Here is a 22,457-nt window from a genome sequence, read left to right on the forward strand (position 1 = left end):
TTACCTCAGCAACCTTCCGCCATCAACTATACGCCACCACCACCACCTCTTTTCAGAAAGAACCATTGTATTCAGTACAATCTGTTCATGGTAGGGACCTACTGATTCATATGAACAGTTAGTACTCATGAGTATAACGAGTACTTCTGGTCTAAAAATAAAGTCCACAAACCCGACACTCAAGTGATGGCCGCATGTCCTGTAGTAGCGACTTAACGTTGTATTCCCTGCCTCAGAAGACAATAGGAGACTTTAATAAGAAGTACTCGCCGCGCCACAAACGGGGCCCTGCGGGGCCCGCCAAGCATGTAAAAAGTGTTTTCGATGTTTAACACAAAGCGCTATGGGTTGTGCGCCAGGAGTAGAGACATGTGTATTTTTAGGGGAGGTCTGGGGGTGGGCAGAGGAGCTTCTCAGAGGCTTAGGGGGGCAGATCATAAGTGGACAAACATTCCAGCACTAATTTAACAACTTCCATCACTCTGTGGAGGGGGGAATGACAACTTCAGGAAAGACAGGCCCAGGCTTGTATTCGTCTTGACTCTGGCGCTGACCCCGGGACACTGACTGATTGTTTATGTCGACACACCCAACCACACACACAGACACCCACCCACTCAAACACACAAACACACGCCCAAACATGTGCACACAAACACGCTAAATTGAACGATAATTGAAGGTATATGTTGGTTGGTTTTGGTTTGTTTGCATACAAATTGAGAAACGTTTCATTTTTGTAGAATACTATTTGTCATTGTAACTTATGCAATGTAATAATGCACATAGAAACAAACACACACACACACACACACCACGTCGGCCTTGTTTAGGAGGTGTGGTAAGAATCGCTTAGGGTCTCTACAGCCCCATCACAGTTTAGCAGAGATAATAACGCCCCCCTGGTCTTGATACCGCTCTGAGGGGCGCAGACTCAGAGTAGTCAACTGTAAAAGGTCAGACATCCTATAGACTTCCTGTCCAACATGTTGTCCAGAAGCCCTCCTTCGGTCACACCACTGTACTGGTTTCTTCTCATGAAGGAAGCTTATTTTGAACGGCGTACAGAAGGAGATCATGGGAGAGTACAGCTTGGTTGCCATGAAAACTGTAAGTGCACATGGGACTGTGGCACCCTGGGGGAAGTCACACGGAGAGAACATTAGGCTGTAACTGTGTTTGTTGTTGAGGGCCTCTTGATTATAGCAAACACACTGCAAATTGATCTAATTAAATCCAAGAAATTATTTGTATGTTTGCTGATGTCAGATAAGGATTCGTTGCAATATGTGCCTTTCTATATCATTTCCAAATATTTTGCATCCATGGTCCAATACATGCAAATAACATGTATTACTGTTCAGCGAGGTTCCTTACATGGCCGCAGTATTTACTGGGGAACGTAGGGAGACTGCTACTCAACACAGAAAATAAAAAAAAAGCAACGGGGCAGGATGTCTTTGAAAAAACACACAGACACAGAAATGCAGACCAACACACCTGAAGCCAGGGATCATCTTGGCAAAGCCAATGACCTTCTGGATGCTGTAGGACACGAGGTCGGCCAGGTGGGGCAGCATGGAGAGGCGGGAGCCGTCCTCGCTAGAGTCGGGGCTGCCTCCCTGCTCCTGGTACATCATCATCAGGTTGTTGAAGTTCACCGGCTTGGCGTCCACTGATTCTGGAGGACAGGGAAGACACAGAAACGGAGAGAGGGAGGGGAGGAGGAGGAAAAAGAGGCAAAGAAAGAGGAAGAATAAGATTGAGAAGGGGAAAGAGACGGACAGAGACAAGAGAGAATAGGGGGAGAGATTAAAGGAGAGACGAGGTTGAAAGAGAGCAAAGGTGTTAAAAAAGAGATTGTCGGAGAGCGAGATAGAGATACTCAGTCAGAATGGCCATATGCAACGTGAGGAAAAGCATTCCCTGAAACTCACCAAACATCAGAGTCAAAGGAGCTAACAGGATGCAAACACACACCACCATTGCGTGGTGACGATGGTGATGCTGAGGAGTAGATGATGCCGCTACAGGACGACCCCCTCGTTCATACAGTGCTAACACTACAGCCTTGTTAAGAAGTAATTTGTCTCCGTGAGATCTGGCTGGGAGCCACCGGTCGTGTGACCCTGGCTCTATTCCGCCCATTAGCAGCAGAGGCATTAATGGACTGATGTTTACTACCGAGAGTCTCAGGTCTGCTGAGGTGCGTTTGCTTGAGTGTGGTCACAAGATTTCCATCTTATGGAAGGAAAGCCACAGATTTCACACGCGTCGCATGGACAGTGATAGTGTGTCCACACATCCTCTCCTGTGTATTGGTGCTTCGGAAAAAAATTAAACCGTCTGATACGCAATAGCATACTTCCCTGTCTGCGTGTTTGTGTGTGTATGTGTGTGTGTGTGTGTGTTTGTGCGTGCGTGTACCTGGAGAGTGGCTGAAGGAGTCAGAGGAGGCATCAGACAGAGAGTGGAGGGAAGCAGCCCTGCTGGCGCTGCGAGTCACTGGGCCCTCGCGCACTGGAGGCTAGAGACACACACGCACACACACACGCACACACACACACACACACACACACGAACGCACACACACAAAATGTTCAAATACCATTCATACCACTGCTGTATGTAAATAATAACACACCTAATGATGACTACATTTAAGGGCTGGTGCGGGGCTAAATGTTGTGGTAATGATTAAGCATGTATTCCTCTACTCTTTTTGAAAGTATGACATCATGTCACTTTTATTATGCAGAGTTTACTTTGAAGGAGTAAAAAAAAAAAAAAACGGTGTGAAATGTACTGAAGTGGAATTAACTGAGCAAACAGAGCCGGTTAATGGACACTGTTGTAGCTGGGGGGGGGGGAGGGGAGGTGGTTGAGGAGGAGCTGAACGGGCGTAGGTGGAGAGATGGGGGTCGACAAAGGGGAGATGTGGAGGTGGTGGCCGGGACTGTAGGGCAGAGGAGGTGGAGGTGGATGAGTGGAGGTGGTGCAGGGACTGGAGGACAGAGGAGGTGGAGGTGGTGGCAGGGACTGGAGGACAGAGGAGGTGGAGGTGGATGAGTGGAGGTGGTGGCAGGGACTGGAGGACAGAGGAGGTGGAGGTAGATGAGTGGAGGTGGTGCAGGGACTGGAGGACAGAGGAGGTGGAGGTGGATGAGTGGAATTGGTGGCGGTGATGTAGGGGGAGACTTGGGAGGGCAGGAGGTGTTTGAGGGTAAACTGGCTGTTAAAGGAGACACTCCGAAGGCCTCGGGAGCCCGGCTAGTGTCACAACATGGCATGGAGTCTGTTGTGGCAACAGGAGAACGCTTCCTGCTCAGCTCACTAGCATAGTAGCGGCGTACTTATAGGGAAGTGATGTTTGATGGGATTACCATCTAAAAAGCCCTAGAAATATGTAATATAATAATATATGATATATGTATAACCAAATCCACTAGGACAGTGAACTTCTGAAGAAATATATGCGCATGTCTAGCCAACATTCCTTGTTTTTTTTTTTTTCATTCGACCTACATGCATGTTTTAAGACTATTGATGAACATTATAAATGTATATTTTGGTATATTTTCACTCCTCATTGACTTCCGAGTCCTGCTAGAGCGGTGTGATGCAACCCACACTGTAGCCGAAGCTGCATTTAACGAAAGCTAAACATTTCAGACATTGTGGAGCCTATCAACGTTGATATTTCACCTAGAAACACAATGTATAGATTCAACTGTTATGATGGATCTTGTTTCAGTGGCGTTAAAATAACTCAGCGTTTGGAATTATACTTGTTGAGCATCAGGCGTTTATACGTGACCACAACCATTTATATTGTAATGGGACCCAGCGGAGACCCTCCCCGTTACTGAGACAGTCACGTCTTTTACACCATTTTAAACGTGCAGCAACTCACATACTTGAAGGGAACATGTTTGTACTTCTGAAGATATGTCCTACTGAGCACGACCATGTGCCATTTAGAGTTGTCAGAGTTTTTGAGGACAAAGCGATGATTTGAGCTGGGTTTGGCTAGGTTCTTCATAATTAACGGGTCATCTTCTCCTAGTAGATGCAAACAATGCTGTAGGCTACGTTTGAATGCCTAAAACCAATATTTTTCACGTTTTTGCGATTTACACAATCGATATGCAATGTGAAAGCTGAGACACCACCGATTCCAACAGTATAGGCCAGATCATTCTGCGACCTCGACTCGATGAACTAGATCACGATCACAAATGATGCGCTACCTTACCTTACCTTTGTTATGGGGCTTAGACATCACAATGATCAGCTCCATTTTAGAAGTTTAGGTGCAAAGGCATTATTTTGGTAGGAATGGTCTTTGGATCATGTTGTGTAACTATTTGTCGTTATGATGTGGGGTAAGGCTTTTCAGAGGACATGTCGGGCCAAGTTGGGCAGGAAGGCTGAGTGCGGGGGGCTGACCCTGAAGCGGGAGAAGTCTGAGTAGGAGTCGTCGAAGGTCTTGTGGTGCGCCTCGACCAGCGTGGAGATCACCAGGCTCTGCTCCTCCGTCAGACGGGGCTTGCGTGCCTCCCTCTGGGCCTCGCGCTGCGCCTCCTCGTCCTTGCGGCGCTGGATCAGGTCCTTCTTCCTCTGCACCTCCTCGTCAGTCAGGATAACTGTTGGAGCGAGCGAGGGAGACGTGGGAAGGAAGGAAGGAAGGAAAGAAAGAAAGAGAGAGAGGTGGAGCAAGAAGGAGGTGGAGAGGTAGATATTAGTGAGAAGGGCCAAATGCAATTTGTCAAGTTAATTAATTCCTGATAAAATATTTTTCACACAAAGTTTGTTTAGCCACATCCAACTGGACACAGTGGGAGAATGAGTAAAGAAGTGGAGACTTGGGTGCAACTATGCAGATGTGAGTGACTGGGAGAGATGGATTTGATTGATGGGTTGGATCGAAGACAGTTAGGCATGGTAATATATGATGTACAGGTAAGGATTCAGTGAGGGCCAAATCGCCCTCACTGAAAAAAATAACGCATCATGGGAACCACCACCAGAAAGGTGCATACAACTAGACTGGGTAGCCCCACCTATTCTGCCGGCGATTTGAGTTCGCCCTGCACAAGGGTCTGAAGAAGAGAAATACATTTCTTTCTGCTTCCGATACGTTTTTGCGGGAGCCAATCACCAAGCTGGCTTTTCCCCTTGGCGCGCTATTGGCTGGTTTAACACAATGACGACAGGCAAGCGACGGCAAGCAGCAAATCGCGTACAGAGTCAGTTGAACTAGGCCCGATGATCACGCCTCTTGTGCTGAAGAAAATGACGGCAGCTTCCCCAGACCAACGTGCAATCTACGATTGAGCTTGGTCTGTGGCTTCAGGGAAAGAAAATATTGACTAACATGGGTGAAGAAACATCATTTTAAATTTGCATTGCATTAAGGGGAGTGTGAGTACTTGGACAGCTTCGATTCCCTGAGCGTGCGTACACAGCAGTGTTAAATATCAATGCAACGACGCTGAACTTGTAACGTGGCGGTTTGCCCGTGCACATTCACACAGAGCTTGATTAAAACTCAAGTATTGTTCTAGTGTGACGCAGGCCAAAAAAACTAAAACATTGACTTGCAGTAAACTGTGTAGAACCCTCCTAAATCTAGTGGAGAAGAGGTGGAAACACAGCCGGGTTTTGTGAAGGATCCATACTTGTGGAGGAGTGGGGGTTGGCAGGGGGGGTTGTTATTCTGAGGAGGAAGAGGGGGGAGGAAGGGGGTCCATATGGAGACTGAACAACGCAACGCATTGTCTCAGTACTGTTCCCTCCATGTTGTTCAAGCTATTGAATTAGCACGTGTGCGCACGCACACACACACACGCACGCACGCACGCACGCGCGTGCGTCTCGCTCTTAGGACAAAGTACAATGTGCATTAGGACTCCTGTACAGCAAAGGATGTATTCGTTGTATATCAAGGTTATGACTTCCCCAGAAATCCCCCCCCCTTTTTTGAAAGTGGAGGACGAGAGGCATATGCTTCAAAGCCGACCTCGGAGGACAATATCCGGATATCGGGAGAAGGCAAGAAAGCTTTAGCGGCCATCAAAAGGTTCATTAAAACAAACAGCCGAGGTTGTGGAGAGCTTGATATTTTTCCTATGAGCAGGTGTTCTTCTCGTAACTTCACAGTGCTCCGGCTGTACACACTGCAGGGAGGCCCTACAGTTCAAATAGACCATGTAAACATTCCACTGGTGGCAAAGACTCACTGATACTTGCCCCACATTCACGTTATATAAGGTTGTTTTTCTCCCCGGCCAACTCAAAAACAAGACACATTTGGACTAAAACATCCCATTCAAAGCGGATGGCTTTGATCCTAATCTGAATACGAGCATAGCTAGTGTAAAATAAGCATTATATAGGCCGAGAGTAATTGCTAACCTACGGTCAAATGTCAGTGGCCTGTGAGAGATTAATTAGAGCAGGGAAGCGGGAGACTCAACTGAGCTAAGAAAGAATAAAACATGTAATGTATAGCGTTCTATATACTGCATGAGGAGCAGAAGTAGGACACACACAAGGAGAGAGAGAGAGAGAGAGAGAGAGAGAGAGAGAGAGAGAGAGAGAGAGAGAGAGAGAGAGAGAGAGAGAGAGAATCAAAACAACAGTGGCCTGTTTGAATACAGGTGATTGTAAGTGCGTGTGTGTGCCTGTGTGTGTAACCGAGGGGACAGAAGGGCAGCCATGCTATGTGACACACTTACACTCCTTCATCATGCCGATGTCCACGCAGCGCTTCAGTCGGCAGGCCTGGCAGTGGCGGCGGTTGTCCTTGGTGATGGTGCAACTCCCGCTGAAGGGACAGGTGAAGGAGGCCTTGCGCTTCATGCTGCGCCTGCAGGGGGAAAACGGCTGTTATTGTGCCTAGTCTTCAAGGCCCTGAATCAAAATTACTTCCTGTTGATCTTAGAACACCTCTTTGATTTTTGTGTCGCCTTTGCAATAGTGTTCAGATTTATCGTGGGAACACTTTTACTCGTCGTGTTTAACTCCAATATCCTTGTGTAATAGTGTGTCCATTGAGTGATTGGGCATGCAAGTGAAACAGGTGAGGCACGGCTGGCTTTTGTTTTATTCTGGCATCTGTGCGAAAAGGGCAATGAAAATGATAATGAATTAGGGCAAGGGTGAGGGTACGAGATGCAATAGATTTGCCTCTTTACCCTTACCGCTTTTGCTTGACTAAGTAATGACTCAAAAAAGATAAGGCTGACTCAATCGATAAATCGACAATAAAGACGACCGTTAGGAACAGGCTCAGTTGGTGTGTGTGTATCTATGTACATACACGGTACTTAGATCCGTGTGTGACAACAGACTGTGGAACACCTTGTGTAGCAGAGCTCATCCGTCAGCCACGTCACACCTCAGGTCTAAGTATGTAATCACGGCCGGTCTAGATAAACATCAGTACACTTCAAACCCCGAGTGCAGTCCTAAAGCACAAACATGGATGTGTGCCAAAAAGCACAGGGGGGAAATGATGAGAGTCCCGCCAAGAAGACATGTAATGTGTGATCATTTATCCTGGAAACATGTGCTTCCGCACGCACAAGCAAAGCGTGTGCGCGCCCACACACACACACACACACACACACACAAGCAGAGTTCAAGACAAGGGCCAAGTGAGGGATGAGTGGGGAGATTGTAAAACATCCCCTTTTTTTTATCTCCTGCTGACTGTCAACACTGCGGAGAAGTGAGCATGCAGGCGTAGTGCACACCTCACAACTTACACCCTGGCAGTCCCTTACGATGGGGGTGTTCATTAGCAGAGTACATGTGATGTTTCCACAATATCCCATGAAATGATTTTGATTTGGCCGAGGTTTGCGTGATATTGACGTGTGAATTGGATCGTTAATTGGGTCGTAGTGCTGGACGATAAATCCATATTTATAGTTATCACGATAAAACCTGCCGCCATAACCAGGATATGTTTTTGAAATACATTTCTGATGTTTGCGATATCAATCACTGACTCGATACAGCGGCCTGGGTCAGTTCAAGGCGTTCGAGGAAAATACAAAAGGCCATGACCTCTAAAATGTTTGAGAGACCTTTGACACCAGGCATTTGATGTGAGGGGAATCACAGCAGTTGTTTTTGATTTATTTAGTGTTTAACATAAAGCCATGTTGGTTCGGTTTAATGTTTTTCACCTATTCGTTCTGCTAATGAATAGTAGATTATAAACCATGATACATCAATTGGGTTGCTATGGTTGCGCGGTCCTTGATATGATGCATGCGCTAGATTAACACATGTATGCAATTGCTTTAACACTGACGGCCACATGTTCAGGTACACTAAACAAACAAGGGTCCTTTGTATTTCGCCTATCATGTATATATTGACAAATGATGGCTCTACAGAGAACAGTGCTGCTGCCCTTTTACTGGGCAGGTATAAACCATAAGCGGTGTAATCTCATCTCATAATGCTTCTATAGTTATTCAGGGCCTGAATATCTGTTGAATGTCCAGGCACCACCCTCGCAGCAGCGATACGCACAAGACTTAGCCAAAATACAGATCAACATAACGTAAAATATATTCATAAGATGTTGTCAAAGTTACTCTAAAACAAGTGCATGTTTGCGCCCCCGTTGTGTGGCACTGTAGTTCTGCTCCCGGCCATGCATGTGGCATACTTCTGCAACCCAGCCTACCTGAAGAAGCCCTTGCAGCCCTCACAGGTCATGGCGTTGAAGTGGAAGCCCGTGGCCTTGTCTCCACACACACCACAGATGCGCGGCACATTCCTGTCAAACTCATCAGGGGCCAGAGTGGAGGTGCTCACAGCCGTGGATTCCATCACTAGAGGGAGGAAGGAAGGATATGAGAAACGTGTGCAGAAAAATAAATTACAAAGGGGGAGAGGATAACGCTTAAACCTTCAAGGGCGTGTGTTTAGTCTTGGATGTGGTTGTTGGTTCACGTTTATAATAAAACCTTAACAGGATTGTCTGTTGTTATTCAAGTGAGCTAGAACCTTAAATGAGAACTTGTTTCTCTGGTTTTTGTTCTGAGTAGAGGATGCAGACTGCTGTTTTCTTATACATTTTTAAACATTTCAAATAACATTTTCATAAATCACAAGATCAGATTTCATAGGAAACAAAAAGATTCCGTGTACTAGGTGGTTTGCTGAACCTGTGGTTCTGCTTACTTCACTAAAGACGTTTCTAGTAAACAGAACCCTTAAACTATAATCCCAATTGCACAACAGAGCAGGTTATGAAAATCTTTTGGAAATTCCTCAAAATTAGGAGAATTACAAAGTACGAAGCAGCGCTCCAATAATAAACCATCAGGCCATGTCGAGGGCCGGCTCCATGTTCAATAAAACCCAGGGAAAATGATCATCTCTGGAACATATATTTGCACATGTTGAAAGGTAACTACTGCTCTTTTTTATTTACATCTGTATATCCCCAGTAGATTTCAATAAATGCACTCTGCATGTTCCAGCGACCTCAGCCATGATGTACAAGTTATGTTCAGATCCAGATGAAACCCAGCCCTGCTCCTGCTCTTTTGAGGGCCGTATTGATTTGACCTGTTCTGACTTGTACCATTATTGTTGGCTTGTCGTAAACCCATACCTTCCCCCACGAAGGCTCCACACCGCTCTTGTTTGTGCTGTTTTGCCTCATACACGCATACTGAGTGCTAATATTGTAGATTTCATCACCACTTTGTATTCAAATCACACAAACGCTGTTGTCAAAGCACCACTCCGGAGTGGGGGGCACCAAACAGCAGCAGCACATGAAAACACAACACACCATCTCTTCGTTCCCCATCGGCTTCTCGGGTCTACTTGTGGACAGCCCAGTCCATAGTCCACAGTCCACACAGAAAGGTGAACTAAAAAAGTCTGGTGTTTTCTATCCCGGGGCTAGGGAGCAGAGCAACATGAGTCAAGTGGGGAAAAGCCTTGTGTCCCATTCCAAAACGCTGGATCTAGGTTACATTTGATTACATTGTGGATCATGTATCAATTTCACTTAAGAGTCTTGTGAGTGAGAGAAAAAGACATGTCACCACAGGGCTGGGATACATATAAACAAACAACTGTCCTTTTCTACAAAGTCTCTCTCTTCCCTTTCTTTGCAAAGCCATTGTAGTGGGAGAAGACAGTTGGAGATGGTGTGCGTGTGGGGATAGGGAGAGAGAACGAGAGCGAGAGAACCAATAACAATCTCAACAAACTCACAAACACAACAAATTAGGTAAAGACTCAGCTGAATAATTTAAATAGTTTGACACACCAATCCATCGTTCACTTCTAATTAAAAGTGGAAAAGAAATGACAGCCAGCCATTTCCAAAGTTACGAAAAATACATTTGAATCCTATATTCCCTACAACCCCTCACCCCAGGTGTCCCCTGGTTTTCTGAATATGCATTTCTGTTTCTTATGATTTTAAAGAGAAAATGGAGTTACTTTTTGTATTCACCAACTGGTCTCCAATAATAATCATATCTGTGGTCTTAACACTAAATATCAACAACTTTGTAATAGATGTTCCTCACCAGAAAGGTTGGCCAATTGAGATAAAACTGTGTATCCATCTCAAGTATGTCTCATTATAAGCACTTTATGATCTGGGGAGTGCTTACTGACAACTGCTGTCATCTGAGGCTACAGAACTTGATCAGACAGACAGTGGGATGTGCTTGAGCACACGTCATTTGATTCTGATATTAAAGGCGCTAAAATGGCAGCTAGCGCTGTCACCGCTAGTTCCAACTACCAAAATTAGACTGCAGATAGAAGAATAGAGGCACAATTCACAAATGACCTTTAGCATACATTAAATTCATTCATTCAAGCTTATGAAGGTCACAATAAATCACTAAAGGCCTTGGCGGTATGCATTTTTTCAAATCATCCTGAAATTCACAGGGGTACCGGGTATATAACGGTATTGTTGTAAAGATAAGACAATAATAAAAACGTTCAAGCTGAGTTGGCGGCAGAAGTCCTTAGCATATGTTAAATGTTACTAATTACATTGGCTAGCCTATATTACAGTGCCTCTTACATTTAATTGACCTACTTACACAATTCTTGCTGGGTTGAAAATACTTGAAAATACACGTCAGATCACTGTATTTCGAAGTGTGAATATTGGTGGAATATTAGATATCTTTCTAACTTAGACAATTACATACTTTTCAACAATGACATCAACAACTATTCAAAGATTAACACATCTTCAATCAATACCAGTTTATATACTTTCAAACTAACTCGAATGCTATTGAGATGTATGATTCTCACCACCACAGCACTTCTATAAATGTCACATTCATTTTCGATGTTGGGATGTTCTGGCTAATCGCTGGCAACAAACCTTTTTCGGTCTCAACCACAACTCAACGGCCAAGACTTTAGTTTGGACTTTTTAATCATCTATCCTGATTCAGAACTTGGACAAATATTTATCAACAAAATAAAGATGCATTCATAATATGTCGGAAAAAGTTGAATAGCAAGAGGAGTATGTCGTTTTAACAGTATTGAATAATACCTTCGGTGTTTGTCAATATCCTGGTATACTGTAATAACACAATAATACCCAAGATTTATCGCTAGTCAATTACTCAAACATGTCTAGAAGCCTTACACTGGATCTGCTAATGGTTATATTATGTATGAAACATGTTTGGAACATGGCGATTTGCATGCTTTCACCCTCTGGAAGAAAAGAGCGTAACAGACGCTACCAGAAGCGCTTTCACTTGATTAAAGAGGTCGCTATTTTTCAACTAAACTATAAATCTCCATGTTTTGGGGTGAGGTTTTAACGGTTATAAAGAAATGGATACTCAACAGGAACCTTGTTAACAAAAAAAAGATTCTAAGTATCGATCAGAACCTCCCCCCCTTCTGATTTGGTTTGGTTCTATTAATCACCCCCTCGAAGCAAGCAGTGTGGGCACATTGATTAGAAGACAGCTAGAGGCAATGCGTCTACATTGCCCCCCCCCCCCCCCCCCCCCCCCCCCCCCCCCCCCATTTTAATGGTGCTGGTTAAGAAGTGAAATGCGGACATTGTTCTCTTAAAAAGTAAAATGCAAGTGTTTATGCGTGCAGATTCACCAACGGCTGAATGTCAACACGGTAGTGACCCGCGCTACAGCCCTCTTGTGCTCGGCACAGATGAAGGGTGTGTCTCTGGCCATTGTTTGGAAAATATCTTAACGAACAAATCTTGTGACTTTTCCGCCACATTTACCACAAAGAGCAAAGCCTACCTTTTCTTCACTCACCCAACCGCTCGCATTATGCTCACCTCTCTAGGAGGGCAGAGGTAAAGCACACAGATTCGGGTCAAGGGTCACGAGTGACAACACACAACACCCTTGGCCCCAAATGGGAGACATTTTAGCAGGACCGAGATTTGATGACTTAATAACCAGATAATACTAGGGAATAAATGGCCACAGATCAATCATCAATGAATCACACACCTAGCGTAGAATGAAAAGCATATTAGAAAAGAGCAACGGCTGTATAACAACGTTGAGATAGGGCTGACCTACTCACACGTTGAGATAAGGCCAGCCAACTATTTACTGAGAGATAACACTTTCCATCCAGGTAATATAACATCAATGGTTTAACTTAAGCGCTCAATCAGACGAACCCTCGACTTAAGGGCCCAAAATAAACCATCGTACAGGTTAGTGATGTATTTCGAGTTTTCACAAAAGCCCTAAAAATGTGTGGGCTACTTTCCAAAACAGGACATTTGCAATGCAAACAGGATGATCGAATGGAATTTTTCTTTTTTTCCTTTGGTTGCGCTTTAACTAGTTTCCTGTTTCCTGTTTCCACCACCAGGTTGCAGCTTCTTAGAAGCACAGTTTCAACATTTCATGGGAAAGAAATGTCCACCTAGAAACAACAAACACTCCTCAGTTGATCTCAAATACAGTATTGTAAGAAGGAGGCCTTCCGGAACCCTGCGGAGACGCAGGGATGTAGCATTCACCACACACACACACACACACACACACACACACACACACACACACACAATTAGATGAGTGTCAACGACTTTGAAACCAACCAGTGTGGCTACAAACAGTGCACATCGCACAATAAAGCTATATTTCACTGTTCATGATACAATTGACGGACGCACTTATCTAGAAAGCATTGCCAGGCGAGTTAGTATTCGCTAACAGCACACACCAAGATAATAAATATCAACTGATATAAAAATAAATCTATGGTTAATCCCGGGAGATCCATGCAGCCCCTGACACACCATTACACTAAATGCATAATACCATACAGAGGAGGCTCTAAATAATGCATCAAGTTATTAGACTCATTCCAGTCGGCGGCACGCTAGGCCATGCAAGCATTTTGGATACACAGGTATTGTGTGCGGGTTTCCAGCGGCAACAATCAATCAGGACTGTTATTGCATTCGACACACACACACACACACACACACACACACACACACACACACACACACACACACACACACACACACACACACACAAATGACAATTCACTGTTCACAAAGCCACTTCTGAATGCACTAAATAAAAAATGTCAGGCTTAGATACAGTCTCAAAAAAACATCCAAGGGAACAGCAACAGCAATGCTGTTTGTGATTAGTTTACAGCGTTCCTGCACCATAATGGTTAACCAATGTGGATCTGGGCCTCATCCAACTGGCTCTAAAGTAGTTTTGCTATGAATCATCATAACATTCCATCATCAGGAAGATTTCCAACTGGAGTCTAACAGGAAACCTCCCCAGAAGCTATTCTAAATTCTAAATTGAACAATAACAAGGTATATGCACCTCCTCCGTCAACTAAATGACTGATGATGTTATAGTGCAGTTTATAATGTTTGTCACATATGTAATTATTGTTAATTAACATTTGAGGTTGAAGAAGGTCCATCCAGGGAGACACTTGCCATGTATGAAAGGAAAAGCACGAGGCCGGTGAGGTAAGGGATGTGTGTGTGACAACTTTGCACTTGGATGTCACACTGACACATATAGGGGCTGACAGCCTGACGGTGGCCCTGGATCGGGGCTAAATCTAGGCCGTCGAAGTAGGGGGAGGGGCAGCGTGGAAAGACCATGCAGAATCTGGACAGAGCCTCACTTAAAAGAGTGGCAAACTGTTGTGATTAAGTCGATTCATGTTACCTTGCCCACAGATGAAATTTGCTACTTATTTGGGAATTAAAAATATGTCTGATCTATACACCTTTTTAAAATACCGAAGTTTTTACCCAAACTGGAAGTTATATCCTAGAAATATTTACCTCATACGCACATCTAGTCATGGTTCTGGTCCATAAGCTCCCTCTTGTCACATTAACAGAAATATTTACAGTTCACTGTCATCTATTTGTGGTTTAAACATCCTCCAAGACGGCCTTAAACATCAGAATCAACTAGATCTTTAAAGTGTTTACCCAGGGTGAATTACGGCATGTACTTTTAAAACATGGCACGGATTTTTCAAAACCAACATAAAATGATTCTGGAATAACGGCCTGCTGTAACATCATGCGTGGGTGATCTTTGCCCCTTTCTGGTAAAAAAAATATGCGATGCATGATCTCAAGTTAAATATTTCAATACCACATCACGATCACCATACAGATAATTCAGCCGAGCCTTTTACATCTGCCCTCTGGATGGCCCCTCACAATTGGTGAGCAGATAGGAAGCCCTAGCCCACAGGAGAGGAAGAGAGATGAGAGAGAGTAGGAGACCGAGATGGGGGGGCGGGGAGACATAGACAGACACACAGAAAGAGACACACAGAAACATAGAGACACACTGAGTGACATAAGAGACATGAGGACAGAAGGAGAGGAACAGAGGGGAGGCGGAGGATAAACTGGAAAACATGCCGAGTAACAATAAAACGATGAAGGACATGATCATGGACATATAAAAAGCATGAAGCTGAGGGAGGGGAGAGGAGGCAGACGATCTCTTCAAGGCAGTGACATTCTGCGCCACAAAGCCCCAGTGTGCCCGTAGCTGCTACGGATACACTGGGCCGGAGCGGGAACTCTGAAGACAGAGCCGGAGGACGGGCTGCACATGAGCGACCATGCCCGGATACGAGCGCCGGAGGCAGACCACTCCTTGTTGATATTCGAAAACAGATCCTCTAGAAATACACAGCCGCAGGACCGTTCAGTGATTCGACCCGTTCCTCATAAGGCTGTGTGTTGGGATCTACAGAAAACCTTTGTTTGTGACGAAAAAACAAGCTTCAGGGTAAAAACAAAGAACGGGATGGCGAAAGCCTTCTTTTCATTGCCTTAAGTGTTGCCACATCGTGTTTATGCATGCATACGTCCCTGCGTCCTTCAACAGCATGTGTGTGTGCTTTGTCATGCGATGCTTAAGCATGTGACAAGACAGGGAGGGTGCGTCACCACGTATAGGATGTTGATGGAGCGCGAGGCAGGCCCCCTTTTTTCCAAGCACTCGCTGATCCGGTCATTGTATGCACAGGAAATTCATTGGTCCAGGGCATGGCATGCAGAGGAGGTGGGAGGGGAAGGGGGGAGGAACTTGCAGCATGTGAGGGCTACCACCCACCTCCCCTCCACACTCACGCTATGAGTCATCAGGTCAAAGGTCACACAGCCTAATAATGGATGCTTAGGTTTACTTGTCCCAAAACAGGGGAGCTGATCAACAATCATCCCACAAAAAAAGGTATGTTGTGTAGGAATTAATGTGTGTGCCGTCGTGTCAGCGATTGACCAGTCGCCGTGCTACTGAAGCCTCCCGTGAGAGACGCAGCGCGGCTCTCTGTAATCAGGAGACGGAAGGAGTCGAATGATGGTAAATAGTCTGACTGAGGAAGTGGTGGTGGAAGATGAACAGGAGATGGGCCCTGGTGTAATTATCTACCGAAAACCACACAACTAACTGCAGCATGTCATTCTTAGTGGGTGGCGAGAGCTGAAGAATTAAGACGTTAGCCCATTTTTTCTTCTTCTTCTTCTTCTTCTTCTTCGCCATAGTTCTGGTGAAGGACAGGGGAGTTTCCCTTTTTAAGCTACATTGCCGAGCAAGAAGCGAAAGGATGAGCAGGTTTTACTTAGCATGCGGTGGGACTCAGTGATTCATCTTTTCCTCTGCTGATTTATTCATTTCTAGGGTTTAAAATGACATGCATGCGCCCCGCAGCGAGGCTGGACACCACAGCTCCATCCTGGTCAGGTTTAAAGACACACAGCGCAGGCTCCCAACAAACAGAGTCCCAAGGACTTGCCCTTGTTTACTCCACCTTGCATGAAATGTCAATCAGTGGTAATTATTAACTATGAGGTTCAAACTTCGAGGAGTGCGTCTCTTTGGTGTAGTGTGTAAATCGCTCTCTTAACCTGCTATGCTGTCATGCTGTTGCAGGGATTATTTCTCACTGCATTGCAAGAGTGGTCATGCCAGGGTAACAATTCCGCTATATTGGTGGCGCTTTTCACTTTTTTACATTTGCGTATAACATTCGTACACCAGTACGAATATGCTGTGTGTGATTACAAAACAGTGAAGTGGCCATTGGTTTCCCTTGTCAGGTCGACGCAACAGAGAAGCATGAGACAAACGTGTGTAGCTCTGGAACGAAGCCCAGACGTAAGACTGACTCCATCGAATCAATGTCAATATAAAAGGAGAGTATAAAGTACGCCCACCGTCCAGCAAGCATGATTAAACGATGCACCTCATAATTACGCATCCAATGATTGCGTTTTGTTTGCGTCCTGGTGTCGAGACGTATAGGAAAGAAAACAAGAGGAGGACCCAGACAGCATTTCAGGGAGGAATTAATTTAACTGCATGCAGACGTGCAGAGAAGAGAAGGAAAGCAAAGAGAGAGAGAAAAAACCCTCTGGCATCACATCCTAAGAATGCTAGCAATGGGCTTACAGACCACATCCCAACACACTAGTCTTAGCGCCGGAATCATATCCAGAACCAGAACAGCCCAGGAAAAAAAAGGAACGGTCGTTGAACGCCCGAATGAGAGAGAGGGGGCCCTTTCCGAGGGTCCAATGAGCATCCCCCTGCCACATCACATGACGCAATTCTACAATCGGCTTGGAAACAGAAACACACTGCCAACATTTTCTCAGCAGCCCCCCCCACCACCACCCCCCAAAAAGGAGCGAGAGAACGATAAAAGGAAGATAGAGAAAGAGAGGGAAATGGAGAGAGAGAAGGATATAAAAAAAAGTCAATGTGTTTTACTGCATACCTCTGGCTGGGTCACCACGAGTACAGCAAAGACATAAAACAAATCAGACCTGGAATGACCCAGGCTGCGGCGAGAACTGAGCTCCACTGGAAATACACTGGGGTCTGCCACAGCAAGGCCCACAGAGCGGAGGGAGCAGCGCGGCAAGCAGGCTTAACATGAAGTCACGTTAAACATGGGGATGTTTAGGGGGCCAACATTAACGTCTGAACGAGTGCTTGTCATGAAACCATACACAATTACAGAAATATTGTCGTTGAACGTAGTTTTAGTGGTTCAGAATTTAGCCACATCTTATGAATAGATTTCATATTATGTTGATGTGTATTTTGGTAAAGTTTTAAAGCAGGATCTATAATTAAATAGTCCTAAATAAATTCATAATCGCTGCATATTGTTGTTTAACGTGTTCAGACCAATGTTTGATACGTTTTACAATAATGATTCGCCCCTACCAGGAATGTCCCAACACCAAACCGAAAGTGAATCGCAGCATAGCGCTGTTCTGGTGGCGTATTAAGATAAACATAAACATCAACAGCAGTTTATGAACTTTGAAAGTGTTATTTTTTTAGGTTCTAAAGACATTGGGTATTCAACCAATATTCCCCTTCTGAACTGATTCACAGAGACCTGACATGTGGCACCTAAAGACACGATCATCACCATCATCATAATAAGTTCTCTGTGTCTAGCATTGCATACCTGCTGAGGAGCATTCAGACATCGCACTCCTCTCTATTTCTACACAACAGGCAAATAACAAAGTACCCTGCCCTAAACAACAGCCTAAGTAAAAACCTGATCAAACTGGATATGTCTCATGTTTCACAATGTTCCCAATGGATATTACATTAAAATTGCAGTTTAGAAGTGTATCACGCCATCTCAGTAGAGTTCCTGTTTGGCTGCGACACCCATAGAATGAAAAAAAACTACACTTAATACTGAAAAGGCTCCTATAAAAGTAGTATATATTATTTCACAATTCTCTGGAAGAAACAACTGCAAATACATGGTGACCATAGAAAGAGGTAAAATAAATAACATATAATGACAGCAAGAGAAAATCTGGACCTTGTATTGACCGAACCAACAAAGTGATATTTTATTACAACTTGACAACTCTGCAGCTCTATCTCTTTAAACCTCCCCTCCAGCTCCCTCTCTCTGCATTGTCCCTCCCTGCGTCTCAAACGCTCCAACTCTTGCTCTTTTCTGCGATCACAGGGCACATGTTACAGCAGCAGTTATAGCACATGACAAAGTGACCTGTGCCCCACACAGGATGGGCTAAACTAGTGATCAGGAGGAGGAGTGCAGGGAGGTGGGGGTCCTATGTCCCGTGTCCAACCCTATGGTCTGTCCAACACTAACTCCCCTGCCCTGGCCCCACTACCAGCCTGCAAAGGGGGGGCGGGAAAGAAAGAGAAAGAGAGAAAGAGAGAGAGAGAGAGCGAGAGAGAGACCTCCCCCCTTTACAGTGGGCCCCTTGCTGGACTCTGGAGAGGGGAAAGAGACGAGGCAGGGAGAGGCCCACTGACACACACACGCGCACACACACACACACACACACACACACACACACACACACACCTTCCAAACGACTTGTCTATGTCTATACAGAATTACACAGAGAATAAGTGTTCTCGTAAACACACACACTTATACACACATACAAACTGGACAGGGCCGGACAAAAAACAGACATGTGGCTGAGGTGGGTGAAAATTGACTTAAGCAGAGTCAGTTACATAATTTCCACCCAAAAACTGCCTGTCCGCTCATCCACACCCCCTCACATTTTTGTATGATTGGAACATTTTTAAATTACAATTCAATAAAAGCATATTTTTAAATACTTTTGAAATATTATTTATAGGTGAAACAGTTGGATTTTAATTCCACTGAACAATGTTTTTCAAATGATGATTTAGAGTGGTTATGTGTGGATTCGAAATCAGCTGCTAAAAAACAAAATATTGGTCATTTGTATGGTAAAAGAGGGCCTCATTCTGCATGACTTTGTTTCCACACATCAAACATTACCTGAATTGTTTGCCCAAGTAACCATCCACCATGACATGGAAATGCGAGACCCACGGTTATAAGTGGGGATTTAACACTTCATTAGCCCCAAAGCACTGAACATATCTAGCAAATGGCGTACATACAGATGGAACCACATACAACAGGCCAATACAGTAACATACAGCGGCCTCTTTCTATAGGGTAACATGCTAGCGGAAGCAACCAATTACTGCCGTCACAAAAGGGGGAGTCAGAGTCATTGTATAGGAGACGTAATGGACTGTACCATTGGTACCACACTGCTCCGTAAACAACCTGCCATTGTGTCAGACTTTGTCCCATTTTGAATCCGTCACTAGAGATCCAAAACTAGTTTACAGATTCTGCTGTTTTGGTGCAGTTAGTAAACTTAAATTATGTGTGTGTATGTATGTATGTATGTATGTATGTATGTATGTATGTATGTATGTATGTATGTATGTATGTATATATATATATATATATATAAATAAATATAATGAGGCAAATAATACTTGAGATGTTTACAAGCATCTTGTCTGACCTAAACCTAATCCCATTTGTGTTCCTAATTTAGCTAGATACATTTCTTGTGGTCAATTGTTGGTTATTGACAAGCGGAGAACAATCTTGCGTAAATTCCTATTTTCCTTTCCTGTTTCCAGAAGCTGAGTTATTTAAAATATATTTCTGATAAAATGAAAAAGGTAGGCAATCCGTTAATGGATGGAAGTCAACGATGCAGAGATCCTCCACTGACAGCACAGTTCCACGTGTACGACTCGTTTCCACGTTTTAATGAAAATACAAACGCCCTGAAAGTGCACTTTCGAGAGATAAGTGCTATCTTCTTTTAAATCACTAATTGCTTCTGGTGAATAGATTGTGTTAGATAAACACATTGTACACACTATTATTGTATCCAGAAATCATAAGGGCATTATATAACTTATATTGAAATTCGTATTATGTTTGAATAAAACGGCTGAAACCGTGGTTTAGTTTAAGGTTATGTAAAAAAGAATTTTTAGATTGAATAATGGCAAAATCCCAATAGTACTCAGACGAACCGTATGAACAACAACAACCCGGACTCTGGGTATCAACAACAACAACAAAACTACAATTTCAAGTTGGACAATAGTAATTCTTTCTGGCGCTCGGTTCTTTAGGAATTAAAGTAACCTAACTATTTTTTTTTAACTTTTTCAAGAAACGTAAGATTTCAAGAAACTCCTTGTCAACTTTAACTATAGATTGCTCACTGTGGTGGTGGTGTTTAACATGTACAATTGAACAGAGGATCAATCAACTAAAACACAAATATGACGACATTTTGTCACTGAACGGCTGTCCAACACATTCGGTGCAAGGCTATGTAATTGTTATAAACAGTGTTAATCAGCCCTGATTGTCCCAGTTAACATCAAGCACATTCTTAACAACAGAATAGACAAGGTATGCATGTAGGTATAACCACATGTATTACATGTAACAGAAAAAAAAGACTCACCTGAGGTTGTTGCATGCCCTTTTATCCAAAGTAAGACTTGAAACCTTTCTTCTACAGTTTATTCCGAGTTGTTAATCCTGTTCAATACAAAAGCAAAACGGTATGTCGCAAGTCACTGAGAGGGCCTTTAAGCCTTTTGCTTAAACTGTGGTTGTTGTTTACACAACACCAACAATCTCCACACAAACAACCCCAACACCTGACAGAACCAGAGTTTACCAAACAACAGACCCATCGCATCGCTTCTTCCACCTCATTTCAGTGCCGTAGAGCCAGATCGACCCCACGCGTGTTGTTCAGCAGAAATACTACTTTCACATTCCTTCTGTGCATGCGAGTTTCATACCTCAGCTCAACTTTTCCCATCCACACTGACTCGCTCTTATTCTCTCCCCCTCGCTCGTCGCCGTCAATCTCGGGCAAAGTAATCCCCCTCCGCCTCCATGTTGTGTTGCTTCGTTATAGCGAGATCAGGTTAGTGTTGCGACCGCGTTGTATAAAACTCGGGACTGAGAACACGTCAAACTCGCACGCCCTTCCGACGAGTCCAAACGTTGGCTCGCAGAAGAAGCGATAGCTTGCGTGGCTAGCTGGCTGGTTAACCCTAAAACAGGCTATCAAGTTGAAGCGCCTCGTTCACTGTTTTCATGCCACATGCGTCGAAATCGAGGCGTGCGTATTAACGGGGGGTGGAATAAAAAAGAGGCGCAACCCAGCAGTTACATACATGCACAACGTAAAATAGGATAATTATATTACCAATAGTCTGACGAGAAATATTCCTTCTTCAGACCCTAAATAGATGGCCATTACTTTTTGCGATGCCCCGCCCCTGTTCTGGACCTCTACGGGAAAGGGGGATTTCCCCCAGCCCCTGCGTTAGCCAATCAGCGAAGGGATCGGTGTGTATCCCGTGTTTTGGTTGGTGACATTTCATACCAGGATGGCTACGCTTGGTCAGATCCAATGCTCGTAACATGTGGAGCGGCTCCCCCCTCCCCCAAAACAGGGGTGTGTCATGACGTCAGAGGGAGCGAAGAGGTAAACAACTTTGACCGCGTGAGGTTTAAAGCAACATTGTTTCATTCGGTGTTATGCTTTATAGATTCACGGACGACGCGGTCGCGTGTAGCGTCGTAGTTATGCTCGCGCGTAAAGGCATAGGGCTGAGAAATGACGCAGTTTGGAGGTCCGATGGGTTATATAGGCTTCGGTTTCTGTAGTAGCACATAGCTGTGCCTTTGTTTTATAGCCACGTTGTTACGAGACTCCCTTCTAAATAGATTACCTAATCGCACATTTGTAACGCTGTTGATAATAAACAGCTGTTTAAAAAAAACCTATATCTATATATATTAAACCCCAATACGTCACTCCTCAATTATATGACATGTTGTTTTTTTTCCATCATCTATGAAAACCTTGTACAAATGCGTGCAATGAAGCGTGTGCTTTTGAGGGGTGTGTCCACTCTGCAGTACAGTTGTAGGATGTGGACAGCAATGCTGCTGCTGCTGCTGCTGCTGCTGCATGGCATGGTGGTTGCCATAGATTTGCAATGGATGAGATACACCAG

The 22,457-nt window shown here is 44.3% G+C and overlaps 1 protein-coding gene across 2 annotated transcripts in view; it reads right to left on the reverse strand.

The window, feature by feature from the left end:
- Positions 1-21,724, reverse strand: part of LOC307083859 (vitamin D3 receptor B) — a 32,480-nt gene extending 10,756 nt beyond the window's left edge. Inside the window, exons 1-7 of one of the 2 annotated variants that reach the window (XM_079747878.1) lie at positions 21,641-21,724; positions 20,882-20,958; positions 8,708-8,855; positions 6,741-6,871; positions 4,450-4,646; positions 2,428-2,527; positions 1,501-1,681 (exon numbers count right to left, since the gene is read on the reverse strand). In XM_079747878.1, coding sequence (XP_079604004.1) covers positions 1,501-1,681; positions 2,428-2,527; positions 4,450-4,646; positions 6,741-6,871; positions 8,708-8,853 — 755 coding nt within the window. In that variant the 5' untranslated portion in view covers positions 8,854-8,855; positions 20,882-20,958; positions 21,641-21,724. Of the gene's footprint in view, positions 1-1,500; positions 1,682-2,427; positions 2,528-4,449; positions 4,647-6,740; positions 6,872-8,707; positions 8,856-20,881; positions 20,959-21,227; positions 21,484-21,640 lie in introns of those variants that run through there. The other variant, XM_079747877.1, reaches the window with a different exon arrangement.
- Positions 21,725-22,457: the final 733 nt, after the last annotated feature.

This window comes from Pollachius pollachius, assembly GCF_949987615.1.
Source record: "Pollachius pollachius genome assembly, chromosome: 12".
NCBI classification, from domain to species: Eukaryota; Metazoa; Chordata; class Actinopteri; order Gadiformes; family Gadidae; genus Pollachius; species Pollachius pollachius.